Consider the following 20,929-nt stretch of genomic DNA (forward strand, 5'->3'; position numbering starts at 1 on the left):
TGCATTATTATACGCACAAATATTTTCTGTATTTGAACAATTTTAGATGAGTCCGTGGAATTACCCAAAAATATTATTCCATATCGTGAGGTTCAACATAACCAAAGTAAATAATCTTTAAAGGATTTAGATTAGTCCGTTTTGAAAATGTTCTCATAGCAAATAATATTGAGCTCATTTTTTTAGTTAAATGAGCAATATGAGATTTCCAATTAGGGTTCTTCTCAATATATTTACCTAGTATTTTGGTTGAATTTGATTGAGATATATTATAACAACCATTAATCGATACAGTTGGGTCTTGCAAATTGTATAAGTTATTAAGTTTAAAATGCAGCCACGTTGTTTTTGTGTTATTAAGAATTAATTCATTAGCCTTAAACCAATCTATGATGTCCCTAGTTAAAATTTTAATATTTGCAATTAAACTTAAAGGGTTATCTCCATGTATATATATATTAGTGTCATCAGCATATAATACAATTTTCCCACTCTTAACATTTTTAGGCAAATCGTTAACGTATATAAGAAAAAGCAAAGGTCCTAGTACAGAACCCTGAGGAACACCAACAGATATGTTTTGCCTATCTGAATGAACATTATATTTTATGTTGGTTAAGGGATCTATATGTTGTACTACGACTACTTGTAAATGCTGAGACAAGTGAGATGTTAACCAATTAAGCACTGTATCTCTTACACCATATGTGCTTAACTTCTTAATTAATATTTTATGGTTAACACTATCACAAGCCTTACTTAGGTCACAAAATAGCCCAACAGGATGATTCGTTCTGTGTAGGTACATAGTTATAATGCTGATAAATTCATAAAGTGCAGTTATCGTCGATTTACAACGCCTGAATCCATGTTGACTGCCCACTAAAATTTTATTTTTCTCAAAAAATGACATTAATCTATTAAAAATTAATAATTCTAATATTTTTGAGAATGAGGACAGAAGAGATATTGGCCTATAATTCTGACAGGCGTCACGAGGACCTTTTTTATGCAAGGGAATAACATTTGAACACTTCCATAAGGTAGGAAAATAACCTTGCATAAAAGATTCATTATAAACATATAACAATGGGTCAACTATATAATCAATACAAGTCTTTAATAATAAAATCAGGTACAGCATCTAAACCTGATGAACGTTTACCTTTTGATTTATGAACTACTGACAATAACTCCATTTTAGTTACAGGAGATATGAAAATAGAAGACGATGTATAGGTTGTGCTAGAAATGGAGGCTGTATTGTACACATTTTAATAATCTGATGAACACGGAGTTGGTTATGCACTATTTTATAAAAATATTCACTAAACTCATTAGAAAAAAATCTTTGCTCTTCTGGTTTTGAACGACAGCATCATACTGCACATTTTCGCTCATTGGCATATCGTCCAGACATTTTTATCGTTTCACGTTTTCTTGCTAACCAAATATTTTAAAATAATTTCTAATTTACCAGCTGCAAGTTGTTGTTTACCACTAAACACAACATGGCGCCAGCAAGTCAACCCTTGCGAGTCAAATAAATATCCTACGTTTTTTAGCGGAGTATTTTCAAAGCAAATTATTTTTATTATAATATTGAATAATTTTAAAATTGATGTAGAAACTTCGTTACAAGTACAAGTAGCTATGCTATACTTGAAGTCTTTAGTGTGATTGTGTGATATAGCATTTAGCGCGGCCACCTGTATCATGGCGAATGACGAACTAACAAAAAAAAGGGTCCATAATAAAAAAAAAAGCCTGTGCAACAATTTCCTATTCCAGTTTCCTCCCCATGCTCCGAGCGCCAGCACTGGGTTGGTCGCCGGTCGCGCGCCAGTTACCCCCACCCCTCCGCCAATTCTCAACCGTCGCGCGGGAACCTGAAGCGCATGCTACGTAAGACAGAGACAGATGGGCTATCACTAAACCGGCGGCCACGTAGTTCGTGTCCACTGCGTTTTATTGTTACCCCATGGGACAGCTTCTGTACTACCACAAACTGTCCGTACAGACATTTAATTCTTATTTAAATGTATTTTCAGTATTATTTATATACTTTCTTTTGTTTGAATTAACCTTCTCTCGTGTCAATGTATTTTTACGAGCACGCTATTGTTGATTTACCTTAACTTGAAAAACACTATAGGTCTAACCTGAAAACAATAACTTATAATAAGTATTTTGAACCTTATTATTTTGAACTTATTTTTCCTATGTATTGTTGGAAGTCCTACTGATTTTTCATGTATGTTTCATCCTGTTCACATTTTTTTATTTGGAATCTTATTGTTTTTCGAGATATTACTTACCTGTGATTTAACACTATTGTTGTGACCGAAGGCCATGAGATGCTGCTCTGGATCTCCCAGACAGGGTCTTCACGGGATTCGGCAGCACCGGAACAGGAAGTTGATTAAAAATTAAGTTGGAAGGTTTTTTTTTTTGGCGTTACCACGTATAGGCTGAGGCCGAACGCCTTGGTGATTTAAAATCTATAAAATATGGTTTTCTTGTTATTGTTGCTTATATGGTGTAATGTAAAATTGTGCATCTAGACCCAGACATCGACAGTGAGTAAAGTTGTTCTGGAACTAAGGAAATTATTTAAGATGAAAATTGACTTAAGTTTCACTAGTAAAGGTACGCCATAAGCAAATAGCGTCGCCATTGTACTAAGCAAGGGGCTTATAGCAAAAGTGATTTTACGCCCGCGTTAATTGTTGAACTGTACCGTCACGTAAACTATGTAACCTTAAACATTATTTGGAACGAAGATCAAATATTTTTGGCTGTTTTTTAAAGAGAAGTACGTTTTCCGAACACTCAGTGGTCCTTCAGATCGATTAAAAATTGCTTCTACTGAGTAATGCCGTGTACCTTAAGTAACTATTATTTTCTGTTTTCGTTATAACTATCTCTTTGAATTTAAACTGTATTAAAGTATCTACAAACATTTGGAATTTATCTGTGCCTCCGTATCTCCCAATGAGTTTAGCTACAATTAGACTCCAGAAGGGATTGATCACATGTAAATTTTAAATATTCAAAATAATTATAATATATTATTTTTTTTTTGCTCAGAAATAAAGCCTGTAAAATATAATAAATTTTCTACTAATCCTCAATTACGTCATACACCAAATAGAATTGTAAACTTAATGTAAGATTTTCATGTTTATTAATCTTAATACTGTTTAAATAAGATTTTGAAGGTTTTCAGTAATAATTATTTGGTTCTGTGTGTCAGTGTTTTGTTGTTAGTGAAAGTGTTTGCTGTGTTTTGCCTCCTGTTTATAGTCATTTTATATATCTACCATTTCCACCTTCAAAACTATATTTTCATCCAGACGGCTCTTAATAAAATATAATAAATTTTCCACCATTAAATATTTTTGTTTGTCTCATCATAATTCTCTTGTTGTTATTTCCTTTTCTAACTGCATTCCTACCAGTATACTATAGTCTAGGGTTCCATAGCATACTGACCATATCATTTACAGTTTATCAGCAACAGGAGTCATTTGTTGTTGGCTCATTTATTTTAATGTATTTAGTGTTCAAGGGTTTTAGTACAAATTAGTTTTAAATATGTCAACGAGTCATCAACACCACAGATTAAACATTTTCTTCACCTCTGTGGTATCACCCACCATACTCAAGTATTAATTCTGTAAGCTGAAGTATAAGGTTAAGTTCCGAGCTCAGAAAATAAATAAAAAAAAAATATACATAGGAGGAGTGGGGACTGCCCATCGTGGAACAAAATTTCTTTAAAAAATATGATTATTATTGGAGTTTAATTATTCATAATTATTTAATATTTATTATTATTCATCCCGGTAAGTTGGTAGCTACTTTTAAATTGGCTTACACCGCATACTTTTAATAATTCGTTAAAAAGAGAATGCACAATAGTTGAAAAAAATTTCGCGTTATTTAATAATTTTTTTTATGGTATATATATATATATATATATATATATATATATATATATATATATATGAATAAAGTCATTTACGCGGTATAAATAGATACATAACCCTTAACTGCATTACCATAATTTTTAACTTATTTAGCCCAAGAAAAGCAGGATGTGCGTTAAAAACGTGCTGCATTAATCATGCATAAAAAAGACATAAAATATTAATGTAATTTTAACATAATATTAAACATATGAGTTAGAGGTTTGTTTAAAAAATTTATGTGTTGCTAAGAATGATATATCTCAAACCATAAAACGAATGGTACAATTTAAGGCCTTCGGGAGCTTTAAGTCATTTGGAAAGGTGCATCATGTTGCAACAACCCGAGTCTAGAACTTCACTTGCCAAAGTGATCGCTACAGATAACGAAGCCGTTATCGATTATAGCCTCTTATCAACCCACGAGCGAGTCTGAGATAACAGTTGATAATCCTGCCGTGGATACGCTGCGTATTCGCGGTCTACACTCCGACAGTTTAACACATACGTCGGTTCGTTGTTTGCTTCGAATAATTTTTTTTTGGAACAGTTATACTGGAAAGGTAAGTGAGTATCTTCTTGCTAGGTGAGGCGACTAGTTGAGTCCACTAGTTGAAGGGCGGGTATCGAGAGGTGTAGCGATGTAGCAGATGATTGGAAGACGCCCGAGTCCCTTCACACACAGTCAACTGGTCTGCTCTGTCGGGCGGCCAGTAGTCACTGTACCACTCACACTCTCATCCCCATGATGTAAAGAAGAGGAGGTGAAACCGTGCGCAGGTTTTCCCCCTCCACGCGCTCCCTTGCTACGTCACCTTGGTTGTAGCCAGCGCTCTTCTTGCAGGCGCTTCCCATCCATTTCATCTGCGTCTCGTGCGAACGTAGTTTTATGTAGTTGAAATGTCAAATTGTGCAGTGTTTGGATTTCACAATCATTTCAAAAAGACTTTAGATTCTGGCATAAAATATTTTCTTTTACAAAAAATTAAGATCTTTGCAATAAGTGGGTGAACGTATGGAAAAGGAAGGACACATTCTGTGTTAGCAGAGGTAAGTTTAAACAAATGTGATTTTAAATTAGAAATGTCACTTGTTTTATAATACGAGTATTTATTTTTAATTTTTTTATGATTAACTGTAGGTTAATATTAGGTCAAGGAATATATTTCGTGCAAAATACTGAGTTATTATCTATTATTATAAAGTCTTACGCTGTAAAAAGGTTATTTATTGAATTAATTTATTAAAAATGAAATTTCAACCTATTAACAAAAACTCTAATCAATTGTTTTTAAAATTCTTGTGTGTTCGGCATCAGCGAGAACTACAAAATTTATTTCAATTTAACTTTTTTTCTTGTTTGTTATAGAACTAACCTAAACACTAGGTTGTGTAGTATTAATAAAAGGGGGGGGGGAAATATTTCATCAATGCATGTAAACAAATCGAATGAAAGTAGGAATGTGAACCCCCTATACATCAAAAAGTAACATGCGCATTTTTTCTATTGTTCAAAATGTTCTCTTTAATGGAGTGGGGAGGAAATATATCATTACGTTTAAATATATTTAAGTATACACGCAAAACCGTGAGATAAGAATTATAAAATATACATAAACGAAACAGGCTTACATACAACCACTTTTGAAATTCGAGGTCTAATATGTTTGTTTTAAATGAATTCGTTTAGGCTTTGGAAGAAGTTAATTTTTATTTCATTATACGATATGTATTTAAATTAATAATGTTAATGCAAAATACCGCTCAAAATGCGGTGCGTGAAAGTGAATTATTTTTCTAGTTACATGTGATGATACTGATTTTAATAATATGTTAGTTACCTAAAGGTATTTTAAGATTTCAGTATTACAATATGCTCGTGTTGTGTTATGTTGTTGGTTACACACAATAATGAAAATTAACGTAAATGAATTCATTGTTATCGAATGTTGTCTTTGCCAATTTTTCTATTCAAGCGTTTAGATAATGGTACTATTTTGTTTCGTCTCTCCATGTAAGAGTTTGTGTTTACGCCTTAAATAGAATTTAATGCGTTAAAAAAACTGACGTTTTAAATACTTAAAAATAAGGTTTGCAGGGACCATAGCTCAGTACATTCTCAGCGCACGTGCGTGTGTGCTCCATAGGTGAATCCAGAAGGGGGGGCACAGGGTCACGTGCCCTCCCACCCATCTAAGGGTAAAATATACATTGATTAGTAACGACTTTTGCAGTAATAAACTGGTATCATACTAGGCCCAGACTCACGGCCCCCCCCCCCCCCCCGTAATTCCTGGATCCACCTCCTACTGTGTCTACAATCCTAACACTAAAACAACTCATCTATAATTAAAAACAGTGTAGCACATAAGTTTGCATGTTTGTAGGTATTCATTTTTCTAGATTCTATAACTATAAAGCGCATGAGATATATAAAAACACAGCTATGTATTGAATATTGTACATGTGGACATTTGAAGCGTGGCCTTCGAATAGTAATTATGGAGGGAAGCGGCTTTTCTGTAAAACAAGATATAAGTGGGAAAAATGGTATTTCCGATTTTAATGTTTCGACGATTACAATGATTTTATTATAGTTCAATATTTTTATGTTTTTAATGGTTTCATCACACCATTTTCCTTGAATTTATTGCCTTCAAATCATTTTAGTATTACGGAATCCAGGAGGGATTTTGAAACGCAAATTTTAAGGGGAATTAGATGAACTTAGATTTTATTTTGTAATTTTTTTTCCATGGAAAGGCCGTGACTCTCTTCAATTGTCTTATCAAATTATGCGAGTGCCTGCAAATGCACAATGTACAGGAGGTAAAACAATAATTATTTTGTTATAACATGGAATTATCAGTAATCAAAATTATAGAAAGCAGCATTTTTGAGTTTTCAGAAGTTAACGTTATAAAAATGGAGAAAGAAACACCTACAGCCAAGATACACGCGTTAAAATTACATTCCAATACCTATGAGGGACGGGAGTTCTTCAAGCCATTATGAATAGATTTTGGCTTTAATAAAATGTAGTGTAGAAGGCATACGGGATTTGTGAAATATTTACGGCGAGTTATTTTGCAATTGAGTTATTTTTAGTAATCAACCAACTATTATATGCCCTGTTTTAACGTACAATGTGCTTGGGGGATTTGAAAACTATTAGGTTTTTCCTCTCCAAGATAATAAATTCAACCTTTTCGTTTTCTTTGCCGTGAAAATTTTTTTTGTAATGCCTGCAAGCTGTTTTTTGCTGAATATTGTAGAGATATTTGGTTTAATAATATGTTTTAAATATATTTTTTAAATATACTTTCTATCATTATTTACCCTTTTGTTTATTGTTTATAACTAAATAAAATTTAAATTAGTAAATAAATCAAAAGCACTTATGTTTATGTAAATTACAAATACGTATTTATAGAAACTTTGCTTTGTGTCAGATGCTTTTTTTGTAATATTTTTGTATTATTATTTGTCGCCTGCATCCTGAATGTTTATTATATCTATTTTTATTAATATTCATAATAAATATTTTCGAAGTATATTCATTCCAATTCCCAGTAACATTCTGTGTTTAAAAGACCCAATCAACATTTTGAAGTGATGAAACAGCAGAAAAATACTGCTTCGTTGATTTTATTATTAATATAAACCCCGTGTTTGGATGCTAATACATTTATTTAAATTGTATGTTCTAAATGCATGCTATACAATGCACATATCAAAATATTTTTACGCTTCGTGGTCACTCTTACTATTCAAACGATTGTAAATGAACTTTCTGCGTGGTATTCCCGTAAGCGCGCTGCGTGTAGACTGGGCGGTGCGACCAAGGTGACGTAATGCGCAGCGGAGGACGAGATTGGGCGGCCGGACGGTTTCACCTCCTCTTCTTTACATCATGGTCATCCCCACCAGTAGACTCCACACAAGACACTACTGGCATTCGACCAGTCACTTATTTGACTCCATCGAGTTCATAGTATAGGGCGTTCCACCTGTAGGTTTCAGTGTGGAGAAGTTTATAGTAGTCTCGCGATATGGGATATGAGGTGTGAGGAATACTGCGATGAAATCAAAAGGAGTGAAGCTTGGAGGGAAGTTTTGTAACAACCGATGTAACTGACACTTAACTACTGTATACTCCTCGCTGGAAGACTCACGACTGTTCGAATGACGTGACAGCACCCTCTCTACCTGGACCACACGGAGCAGTTTAATGGACAGTCGAGAGAGACGAATGAGTGATGGCTTTGACGTCTCGTCGACATTTAGGCTGTAACAGAACATGAAGATTTATGATATTAGGTCACAGTGACTGAAGTAATTAGGTCACAGTGACTGAAGTAATTGGGTCATTATCAGCTGATGTCTAATGTAAGAATCCCAGGCAGCGCAGATAATTCCTTCAGAAGAAATTAAAGCACAGACGAACATAACGGGCTGACAGTATCTAGACAGTTGTAGCAAGAACAGTAAATACGGACTACCAACCACTTTGGGCAACACAACGACACAAAAACGAACCCAGCGATGGAACGGGTCGTTACCACAACGCCGAAATACCACAACGCCGAACGTACAATAACGCCGAATATCATAACGCCGAATGCCAAATTGACAGCAACGCCGACAGCTAGAAAACTGCTGTGTACCACAAGGCCGAAATAAAGTAACGCCAAAAAATGTTGCTGCAGGGAAGGGGGGGGGGGGGCACAGCAGCAAAATGAAAAACAACTGAATTAATTTGTGTGTGTTTCTTAAATGTATCTTAACGCCGAAATACCACAATCTAACATAACCTAGGCTAGCATAACCTAGCCTAACCTAACCTAACCTTACCTAACCTAACCTTTGTGGCAGTCCTGCAATTACATTTTTCGGCGTTAATATATTTCGGCGTTGTGGTAATTCGGCGTTGTGATACACAGCAGTTTTCTAGCTGTCGGCGTTGTAGTCAATTTGGCATTCGGCGTTATGGTTTTCGGCGTTATTGTACTCTCGGCGTTGTGGTGCGTTCCCGGCTTATATTACTAGCTACATGGTATCTGAAATATTAAAAAAAAAATTTATAGGGGTTTTAAAGGTATAATTACATATTGTATATTTAACTATCTATAGGTTCGGTATGAGACGTACTGATAATTACCATGTACGCAAAATTGTAAATTCATTCCCATGCTTGTTATTATGATGAAGGCTTTTCTATTTGCGTTTATTCTTTTTTTTTTGTATTTAGTTACCAAAGACTAGCCCTTAGTTTGTTTGCTACTTCTTTATGTGTACGCTCGGATACTTGGATAAATAGTGATTTTGACTATTATTATTTAATGTGTTTGTGGGACAGTATAAAATTTACCCAGAGGGTATCGGGGAAGCAACCCCCCTTTCTTCGGGGAAGGAAGGCGGGTTACAAATTTTTCGAAACGTTTTCCTTACAATATTGTTATTATTAACTTTATCATACCTGTTTCGCTGTTACGATTGCCTCCACATATAATTTAATGAGTTTTGTTTTGGTTTATATAATTAATTTTAAAGCATTCGTTTAAACATTTTGGTGAATTTTCATTTATTTTGCAGGTTGTAGTTTAAATTTTTAAAGCAAGTATGATAGTAATATTAATATATAGATACCATTATATATATGAAATAGTTTGGTGCAAAAGAGATAATTTATATATTATAAAGAATTTATAATACAGATAATTATACTTAAATATTATTATAATTTGTTAAATTTTATTTTAATTAATATTAAATTAATAACATCTACAGATTTATTAAAACATATTATTAATTACTCATTTACATTATTTTAAAATTTTATTATTTTAGATAATAATTACATAATAATAGTACATCTTCTATGTACTATTAAGTATTTATTATACTTTTTATTATTAAGGAATTGAATTCAGCTAACATTATTATTACATTAAAATTTTATTATATTATAAATGAAGGTATTGAATAATACTGATTTTAAAACATTTAATATCTATAATCTAATTAAATTTTTATTATATATTATAAAAACTGGATATGTATTATGAATTAATAATTTTAAAATAAAATAAAAATATTTCTCTCTACTCCTCCCCCGGGATATATATCTATGCCCATAGCAATTACATAATCATATAATTAAATTCGTGTAAGAACATAATTACTAAGCATTGTAGGTTTCGTAGGTTATGTAGTTATATATGTGTGTGTGTGTTACATGCTATTTGCTGTTTGAAAAGAATAATGATTTTTTTTTTGTTTAACTAAACGTGTCGTGATCACTCCAATGGTTCATTTCCGGTGTTTCCACAACTGAGAAATATATTCCATTAAAATTCCCAAATCGCATTAAAAAAAATATATTTCATCTTAAAACTCGAAATAAATAGAAATTAAGTTAGTTATTTCGAGTCTGCTGCTTGGCTGGCTGGCCAAGCTGCCTCCCGTATCCGTCGCACTCTGCAGGTTCTGTTCACACGATGTCGGCAACCTGCTCCTAGCCACCTGCCGCCAGCTGCTTGCCACCCAACTGCTCTCGTTTGAACTGTCGCTTTGCTCTCGTGTGAACTGTCGCTTTACCGACACACCGCCAAAACTCCTGCCACCAAACACTGCAAACATTCAGGTGTCAGCACTGGGCACACGGTGAAAATGTAGAAAATGCGGCAACTACTGTTATCAGAACTACTGGTGCCTATTAGATTGTTTGTTTTGTTTCTTTGAGCAAATAATAAATCACATTCATTATGTCACAAATTACTTGAATATATACCACATATTACTTAATGTCGTTATGCAAGTGTAATGTCAAGCCTTTACACCACTACACGTTATTTTACTTTGTTATCCGTGACTTTAACCACCAATTCACTATATTTACAAAATTAAAGTTAAAATACATAGATATCGAAATCGTCTCATATTTTCTGCTGTGGCGTTTCTTTAACATCAGAAATTTTACATAATGCACTATGATGTTTGAAAACCAAAGTAATACTCCACCCTTATTGACTACCACCAAAATATAAACACGTTATACTATAACTATAACATGCATCTCTTGCAATTCTTCCATAAACAGTAAAACATTTAAAAACAAATTAGATGAAAAAAAGATAAGCATCTATGCTGGAGCTGAAAGGTCTAGTCCAGCTATATAATATCACTAGCTTCATTATTATATACCAAATGCTAATATTCCTGGCGTATTTCCAGAATAATTTATTTAAATTTCGTATCATAAAATATCTGAGCCAAATCCGCAAATCCGAATATGCCTGCTAGGCTCTGATTGGTTTTCAGAAATATGACTGCATGAATTAACTTTACGTTTCAACTCTTCGATATCGTTAAGCCAATAGTTCTTGATTAAATTTTGTGTATTAGGTCATAATAAACAACTAGTTGTAGCCTAAACATTAAGCCAAATCGTAAAGTTATAGGATAAATTATTTTTCCTATTTAGTGAAGGCTTTCACTGCTCAGTTAAAGATATCCTTTTATATTTTTTTCGCCATATATATTAACCCAAAGCATGTGATGCGCAGCGAGTTTGCAGCCTGATAAAGTATCTTATCTCTGGCATGGCGCGAGCAACCAAATGCTTCATCATTTTTTTTTACCGTGCAACGGTTTCCAGGATTTTTAGACCAGGTGTGTGTGGTCAATATTAGCTCAGGTGTCACATATGATTCACGAGTTACATTATACATCACCCCTATTCTATCCTCTCCCACCCATCAAATTCAACTGCTCGTATAATAACTAACATTGCACACTCGCAGTATTTGAAGGCTCTTATTTTCAAACCTTCGTCATTTCAATCAGTTGAATGGTTTGCATAAAACTTCGGCTGAAAAACTGATGGATGAGTGAAAAATCAACACTTACGGTAATTCACTGAAAACTATTGGACATCTGTGTTACATTAGTATAACTGAAAGTTAAATCAGCGCAATTCAATAAAGGAAACATTTTGTGGTAGGCATTTTACTGATTCCAAATGTAGAGTTTTTAAATATTTGTATTAGAATCTCTCTCATTTGGAGAAGATTTTATAGTATTAAATTTATATGTTAAAAATAGAACTAGATTTTAGGTTCACAACCACAGTGTGAGAATGAAAATAATATTCGCGAATACGGTAGAGCTCAAGTATATGTGAGCGTTTGGCTCAAACCTTTCGCCCTTTGTCACGCCATATGCTTGCGAACAATTGTCATTCCCTAGTGTAATAACCAGGCCTGACGATATAAGACTTAAGATCATTGAATTTACAGCTGCCCGAAGATTCCTTTAAAGAATTGGTTTGGTGCGTTCAACTTGTTCTTCTAAAAATACGCGAGTGTACGAATCAGGGCTTGTCACGTCGACAATGAGATGATGAGAGGTGGTGGGACGAGAATACAGCACTGTCGGAACTGATGGGTGGGGGAAACATGAGTACCCGGAGGAAACCTAACGGCTCTCGGCAACGTGCACCACGTTCCCACTAGCGGAGAATTCGCATTGACCCCGGCAGGAATTGAACCCGGACAAGAAAATCGTTCCCTCAGTGGAAATATCACGGCTCGGTTTCTCACGGCATTTTGATTGTTTTTGGCGTGTTCTCGTAAATTCCACCATTTAAGGGCTCTTTCTGAAATCAAAAAACGAAACCCACTATGGAATTATTGTTCTTACACCCATATTTTCTACGGGTATCCACTAAGTGTAATGGAATGGGTGTAAAACGTCGTGCCAGGTGTTTATTATTACTATCAGTGAGTCAATTTATGTTGACAATGTATGTGACAGAAAAAATGCAATAGAACTAGCCATTACTTATAGTAATGGAAAAAAACAAACCATGAGTCTTTCAGTACTCGCCATTGATGTGTAAAAATCTAACCTCGGTAACGAGCAAACTGATGTGTTCTCATGTTGCAAATAAAGTTACTAAACGAAACTCGGACACGTAATTTAACGTTGAATTCTTAAAAAAAATAATAACAATGCCGAGTGTGATAAATATAGAAATATTGTGTTTTGAACTACACACCTTGACGCGAATCACACGTAGTTTCCAAACCCGCCATTTAGACTTCAACTGTCGAATAATTGTATTTGCAGAGCGAAAATTTAAAATATATAATGAAATGGCTACCGATAAAAGCAGAAATGACTTGAACCTATACCAAAACCCGGTTTTTGGACAAGGAATTTGTATGAAATACTGCCCATGTTGTAAAACGTCAGTAAACAGTTACCTAATACTGTTGGTTCGCGCCACCCGCCACAGATGGCAGCACCGAGGTTGTTGTGAACACAGGCCTGCCGGGATGAAGCTGCACATCCCCGGGCTGGCGCATGCGCAGAGCGAGCCCGTGTCGCGCACCACGTGCGAGGACGGCAACAAGGCCCCGGACCGCGAGCAGCGAGCACCCAGAGCACCCAGAGCACCCAGCAAGCACCGCCTCAGGAGGTTCCAGCGCCACTTCAAGCCGCTGGCCCGCGAGCCACTCCTCGGCTGTGAGCTCCGCGGCCATCTTGCACTTCCAAACACGGCGTGTCCGTGAGAGAACATTCCCAGTTTCCTCTTCATAGCGCTGCAGAGTGTTGGTTCCAGGTCACAATTACAGAGTAACTCCAACAGTTCTAGATACGCGCTTGCGCGAGTACTGCTGTGTTGATTTCTCGCACGCAGCGCCACCTACGCAAAATGGCGACTCCTGAGCGTAAAGCGTTTTGTGTTCTGCAATTTTCCAAGAGTGAATCTGTAATTTCAGGTCAACGTGCGTTTCGTTATAAATTTTAATTGTGCTCCCCCATGTGGCATAAACATCCACTGATGGTGTAGGAATTTCGAGACGGCAGAGCTCTTTTTTGCTGGCCTCCACGTTCCCCTGACATAACGCCATGCGATTTATTTCCTTTCAGGCTTTATAAATGATCGTATCTTGGTTCCGCCGCTACAAAGTGATTTGCCAGAGTTGGGACACAGAATTAAATAGGCTATTGCTTCAATTACTCTAGAATTGTTTACCAAAGTGCGGGAAGAATTAGACTTTAGGTGTTGGATGTGTGCCATATAACTTAAGGGTGCTCATATTGAACATTCGTAAGAAAAACCAGGTTACTTTACCCTTCAATTTAATGTTTGATTTGTTGTTAATATTCTAAATTAAACTGTTGTAATATATGATTGAAACTGGGACATTCTTTCATGGTCATCCTGTATTTTAATACTGTATCCAAAAAAACTTCAGAGCTAAAGATTTGGATTAATATGGCATAGGGCTTAGCTTTGGCTACTTGTTGAAGTAAACACTTGTGAACTGGTATGATTATCATGGCAGTTGTAGTCGCTCGAGTGACTTAATAAGTTATTTCCTCGTTCGGTTACAGACTATAGTCTATAGCAAAAAGAGATAATGATCCAAGATGTCGGTGCCTAATCCCCATTAAGGCTCCGTCTCAAACGTCATGCAGAATTTGTTTTGTCTTTTTTCATCATTACTTTTATTTAAGGGCTACTTTTTGTAAAATTTTCAACACGATACTTCCGTTGCCTTTGCTATATTTTCAACAAATATTAACTAAGAGCTATATATGTAATAGGTGTAAAAGTTGCGCTGGTGATAACTTGCGAAAGCCTGCACGACATTTTCACCATTATTTCACAATTGGGGAATATCTGTTAAAAATATTAATGACAGAACAACAAATGAATAAGCTGTTTCTGTTAAAATTTCAGTATTAACCTTAAATAATGGCAATTACGATAAAATAAAAACAAATTAATGTGGCGTGTTAGTCCGAGCCGTAAGACTGTAATTAATCATCACGGAGCTGGTGCCAAGTGGTTAGGATCCCACTGCAATCCTGGAGGTCCTAGAACAGGCACCAGCTGCGAGGAGGGAGGAGCTACCTTTTACCTGTGACGCCACCGCCACCATCTTGTATGCCGTCAACATCGCCATCAACTATTGACATTCGGCTCATGAGTCATTGCCGACATTTCGTCTTACATAGTCGCTACCCACTAGAATCAAAACCAATCTCATTTTTTTTTACTACACAATAGTGGTCATCTTGTATTGAACTTTGATCGAAGTGTCATCACCACCCTTACCTTTGACCTATGAGTTATTCTCGTCATCTTGTTTCCATTAGCTGATTCGATAATATTCCAGGTAGACATGAAAACTTTCAACAAAAATATAAAAATATTTATTGATCGGCTTTGGTGGTAGGATGGACTGCAACGTAGGCAGAGATGCCACTTGGGCCGTATGTAACAATAAAAACTTAATCAGCTCGAACAGACTGTCGGAGACGAAGTATAGAGCTACCATTAAAAAATTTAATGTATTGTGAAGTATCTCCTGTAGTATCAACTCGATGTAAAGGATGAAAATTTATGTAAATTTAAACTCCTGCGTTTTTTATGAATTTAATAAACATTAAAATCATTTTAATTATTGTGATGAATTATTGTTAATGTTTTAAAAAAATAACTTTCAGATTCGCAGATAATTGAAGATGTTTTACAAGTTACAATACGAAATGTTTCTTTTCACAGGTTCCTACTGTTTATACGGAGGGGATAGCATTCTTCAAGGCCATCTTTACATCACGCAGAACTACTTTGCTTTTCATTCAAACATCTTAGGATACGTCACCAAGGTAAAATTATACACTCCGTTATGTTAAGTCATTTGATCAAATTTGATAAATATTTTGGAACACGTTTTCCACAAATCTTTATAGTTAGAATTACATAATTGTTCTAATTTAATCTTTATTTATAGAAAAATAATACGTAATTTGTTTAAGATTAAGTAATTATTTTTGGAATCCCTGTCAAAGATATATTTTCTTTTCATTGTGTTTCTTCTCACTTAAGTTATATTGGGCGAGGACCGGGCTAAATAGCCTTCTTGTAACCACGCACCTTTACAAGTAATATTGAAATATAAAACAAAAAAGATGCAATTGATGTGATAATTATTATTCTAATAAATATTAAAATGGGTTAAATTTATATTGAATAGTGAACAAGTTCATCCATTTGAGGTTTAATTTTTTTTAAATTGATTTTAACATTTTTTTTTTAGGTTAGTAAGGCTATTATCTACGCGTGTTCTATATTGTTTGAATATCTATTATATTACTAGTACAAAAAAATGTTTTTAATGAGAAGTAATTTTTTAAAAACTCGATTGCGAATTACCATTTTCACAAATGTACAGAGTGGTGAAATCTTTCAGTCCGAACTGTTTGCTCTGACTGCTGTTGGCTGGCAATTCAATTCAATTCAAAAGTTGTTTATTCACATATTTTGCACTTTACAGGTTTTGTGTTTATAATGCGAGCAGGGGGTCCTGGGTTCGAATCCCGCCCCGCGACTCTACCAGGGCTCACCGCGCTCTAAGGACCCACCACCATCATCATCATCATCAAAATCTTCCGACTAAGAAAAAACAAATTTGGGATGATACATTTTTGTGACTCCTTCCAGAGCAAAATAGTTCCTTGATGCAGAAAAATAACAAACAGAAATGAGCAATCAAAGTCAGATATTAAATAAACTGAAAATAAATATAGCCTGTGTTACGTAATATGTCTAAAATGTGACATTTATCAAAAATAGTATCAGTAATAATTACAATTTCCAAAACTCTATTTTAAAGCAACACATGATGTGAGTTTACGAACACTGGTAACAAAACCAACAAAAAAATGTGAGCAAGTGTTTCAGTACTCGCCAGAGATGTGCAACATCTAACCTCGGTAACGAGCAAATTAATGTGTTATCATGTTGCAAATACACTTGTAATTCAAAACTCTGAAACGAAAGTTAACTTAGAATTCTTTAAAATATTGCCGAGCGTGATATATATATACGCAAAATCTGGACAAAATTTCTGGACGAGATTCACACGTAGTTTCCACACCCGCCGCTAGAATTCTCTGTCGGAGCAGCTACATCGACATACAAATCATTCCATTCGCAGAGCAAAAGGTTAAACTATATAATGAAACGGCTGCGATAAAAAGCTTAAAAAATACTAAAACCCGGCTTTGGACCTAATTTTCGTTAAGAGATTTTATTTAAATACTGCCAATCTTGTTGAAATTCATCAAGCCGTTAATACTACAAAGTTTCCCTTTGACTTTGTGAACTTTGGTTTACGCCATTCGCCACAGATGGCAGCACCTTGATTCTCCGTATACCGGGAGCTAAGATGTTACACATCAACAATGGCAGAAGGATAGGCGGACCACTGGCACTGCTCCTGAGGCACGGAACACACGCTCCCTGTCATGTGCGACGACTGACTGTCCAGCTCATCATCCCCGCGGCGTCCGTGCAGGACGTGAGCCGAGGGAAGACGGCCAAGATCATCCCGAACGCTGTGTTCGTGACGTCGCAAGGCCAGAAGTATGTGTTCGGTTTCCTGCGCTTCAGGAAAACCACCTACCACCTCATGTTGGAGGTGTGGAAGAATGCGTCTGGCTCCACGAACGACAAGGTGAACGTCACTCTAAGATTCTTTCGGGGAAAAATGCTATATATATATATATATATATATATATATATATATATATATATATATTCGTTTGTTACAGGGCCATATTTGAAAACACCAAACTTGTACTTTGAACTTGACCTTTAACTTTGACCTTGACCTTTGACCTCAGTCGCCATCTTGGATCCCGCCATCTTTTCATCGAGCGCCCAGTCCCGAAGGTTGCAATTTTCGTTACGGCCGCCATCTTTAATTTTAATAACATAACTTATTTAGATTCTGATATCATGTCCACCATCTTGTTTTCGTCTGCTCGAGGCCGCCCTTTTGGATGATGTCATGGCCGCCAGTTTTTTTCCGTTCAGCTGTAGGCCGTCATCTTGAATTTCGTCATCTTTGTTTTTCGCGTTAGTTCCTAGAGAGCGTCAGGATCATGCTCTCTCATGCACATAAGGTCGATGTTCCATGACCTACCAGAGCTGTTATGATCATTATCAATATATAAATTTAATTTTCTATACAAAATGCATTGGAAACATTGTGATTCTAACCATTACAGCTCTGACATTTGTGTTGGAAAACATACGCCTTCAACCGCACGGTCATCGAGACAATTACCAGACCGAGAATAAAATGTTTTCAAAAATAACATACACATTCAGAATTGTGAATTCTTTTAATTTAAAGGAATAATAAATAACATTACCTGTTTATTTCATGGTACCAGAGAGCGTTAGTTAACACACATCATCTGCTAGAGAGCTCTGCCACCATCTTTTTTTTTTTTTTTTCAGTAATCGATACAATCAGCGCTAGTGTCATGTATTACATGCTACATCTGCTAGAGATTCTTTCTACCATATTAGTTTTAATTCTTAGCCGCAAGATTGCAGGAATCATTTATTACTGTGGCGTCCGCTATCTTACATTTGGGCGCCATCTTGAAGTACAATAATTATTAATCTAGAAATTCGAAAAAAAAAAACCTCTTAGAATATTAGTTAATTCAATCGATAACCATCCTTCGGCAGATCCTTAAAGGATTAAAAATTTAAATTTTAGTTAAAAATCACTTATGTAATAAATCACGTTAAAATTCTAAAAGTTGCTTTAAGTTACTCATATACCAGACTTCAGTAAACCGACATGGCTACCATCTTGAAAATTTGAATTTACTGAACTAGAATTACGTAAAATATTCCAAAATACATCAAGAAACTTATCAAAATAATAGTTTATTCGATTAATCTCCAACTTTGGTTCGATTCTCGACTAGTAAAGAGAATAACTAATGCCTTATATAATATTAAATTCTGTTTCCTATTACAATACGTGCAGTTTATTAATCATTGACTCTACGAAAATCGACTTTATAAAAGATTCCTCTCCGACGAAATAAATACGCTGATGCTATGCCTACAATTGAAGTCAAATTTTTCAATGCTTGGAATACCTTAAAACCAGGTCTTGTACAATGTTAGGCTTATAGGCCAAGTGTCCCCGAACCAAGAGGTATTTCTCAACAATACTAGGTGAACATTTTAAACAGGCCATGTCCAAAGACAGACGTTTAGACCTGACAACTCCGAACCACTAGGTCAATCATTGTGTGACTACAGTCTTGTCGATGCACATTAAGAAAGCAAACCTAATCTAAAGCATAAAAAAGATAAGGAAGCATAATCGGAAGCACAATCAACGAAAAGGAAGCACAATTGGAACCACAATCAACGAAAGGAAGTAAATTTGGAAGCACAATCAACGAATAGGAAGAAAAATTGGAAGTACAATAAAAAAAAGGAAGCACAATCGGAAGCATAATAAAAAGAAAACCAATCAGAAGTACAATCAAAAACGTAAGCACAAATGGAAGCACAATCGGAAGCACAATTATCAAGGAATTACAAATGGAAGCATAATCAGCGAAAAGAAAGCACAATATAAAGGAAGCACAAACGGACGCAATGAAAAAAAAAGAAGCGCAAAATGGAAGCAGAATCAAAAAAGGAAGGACAATAGGAAGCACAATAAAAAAGGAACCACAAATGGAAGCACAAACAAAAGGAAGTAAAAACGGAAGCACAATAAAAAATGAAGCACATAGGAAGCACAATCAGAAGCACTCAAAAAAGAAGTACAATAAATAGAAGTACAATGGGTAGCAAATCAAAACAGGAAGCTTAAATGAAAGCACAAATACCGAAAAGGAAGCCAAATTTGAAACACAATAAAAAAGAACACATTTGGAAGCATATTCAGAAAAAGGAAACACATTTGGAATCGCATTCAGAAAAAGGATGCACATTTGGAAGCACATTTATAAAAAGGAAACACATTTGAAAGCACATTAAAACAAAAGGAGTTGTATTACAAGAACTCCGTCTTAGGAGCAGAATTCGAGAAGTAAAACAATTATTTTTGAAAGCAAAAATACTACTTTTTTTTTAAATTTTATACAAATGTACGTTAAACAAGTCGTTATTTTATGTAGCCAGCATCCCTCAGTTCCTCAGAGTATGAAGGCTACTTCATTGATGTGCGAGTAGTTCCCCGCCCTAAGCGAAGCCATCGGTTGTCTTAGACGATCGACAATATGTTTGGATCTTCCCATGATGTACAATCAATATCTTCTGCTGGTGTCATCTTTCTGAAATATTTGTTATTAATATTTGAGAGATCACTATCGTACCAGTGATCATCATAAGCTTGGTCATAATAATTTATTTTATCTCATCGTTTGCATCGTTTTGATCTCAGTGTTTTATTACAGTCTTCAATGTTGACAACTTTAGGTGCTTCAACACATTGTTTTGTCTTGTTCGCGCCTCAAAGTCACTCTCGCCATCATAGTAGAAGTCAGCGTCTTCACCAGAATTACTGTAAGAATTCGAAATCAATGACGTCAAAACTTCTTCATCGTCTACAAGCTTCCTGGAGAATATACTTGTGATGGGTTTGAAATTATTCTCCTTTTTCATGGTAATGATACATAATTTTCAGTCAATTATATTTTGGCTTTCAAAAATGATTTTTTTAGCCCTTGATTTCTACTTCTGACTAAGACAGCTCCTTTTGTTTTTATGTGGTTTCAAATGTCCTTCCACTATCTAATTTTGCTTCCGATAGTGCTTCCTTTTTTTGATTGTGCTTCCGATTGTGCCTCCTTTTCGCTGATTGTTCTTCCATTTGTGCCTCTTTTTTGGTTGTAACTCTACTGTGCTTCCTTTTTTGATTGTGCGTCTAAATGTTCTTCCTTTTCGATGATTGCTTCCAATTGTGCTTCCTTTTCGTTGATTTTGCTTCCAAATGTGCCTTATTTACGTTGATTGTGCTTCCAATGTGCTTCCTTTTCGTTGATTGTACTTCCGACAGTGCTTTATTTTTTAATTGTGCTTACTTTGCTTTGTTTGTGCTTTAGATTGT

The 20,929-nt window shown here is 35.2% G+C and overlaps 1 protein-coding gene across 3 annotated transcripts in view; it reads left to right on the forward strand.

Moving 5' to 3' along the window:
• The first annotated feature begins 4,445 nt into the window (after positions 1–4,445).
• The window catches only part of LOC134529632 (uncharacterized), a 78,201-nt gene continuing 61,717 nt past the window's right edge, over positions 4,446–20,929 (forward strand). For all 3 annotated transcript variants that reach the window (XM_063363935.1, XM_063363951.1, XM_063363942.1), the window contains exons 1-4: positions 4,446–4,534; positions 13,303–13,502; positions 15,556–15,659; positions 17,324–17,509. In XM_063363935.1, coding sequence (XP_063220005.1) covers positions 13,313–13,502; positions 15,556–15,659; positions 17,324–17,509 — 480 coding nt within the window. In that variant the 5' untranslated portion in view covers positions 4,446–4,534; positions 13,303–13,312. The remainder of the gene's footprint in view (positions 4,535–13,302; positions 13,503–15,555; positions 15,660–17,323; positions 17,510–20,929) is intronic.

Source organism: Bacillus rossius, chromosome 1, assembly GCF_032445375.1.
Source record: "Bacillus rossius redtenbacheri isolate Brsri chromosome 1, Brsri_v3, whole genome shotgun sequence".
NCBI classification, from domain to species: Eukaryota; Metazoa; Arthropoda; class Insecta; order Phasmatodea; family Bacillidae; genus Bacillus; species Bacillus rossius.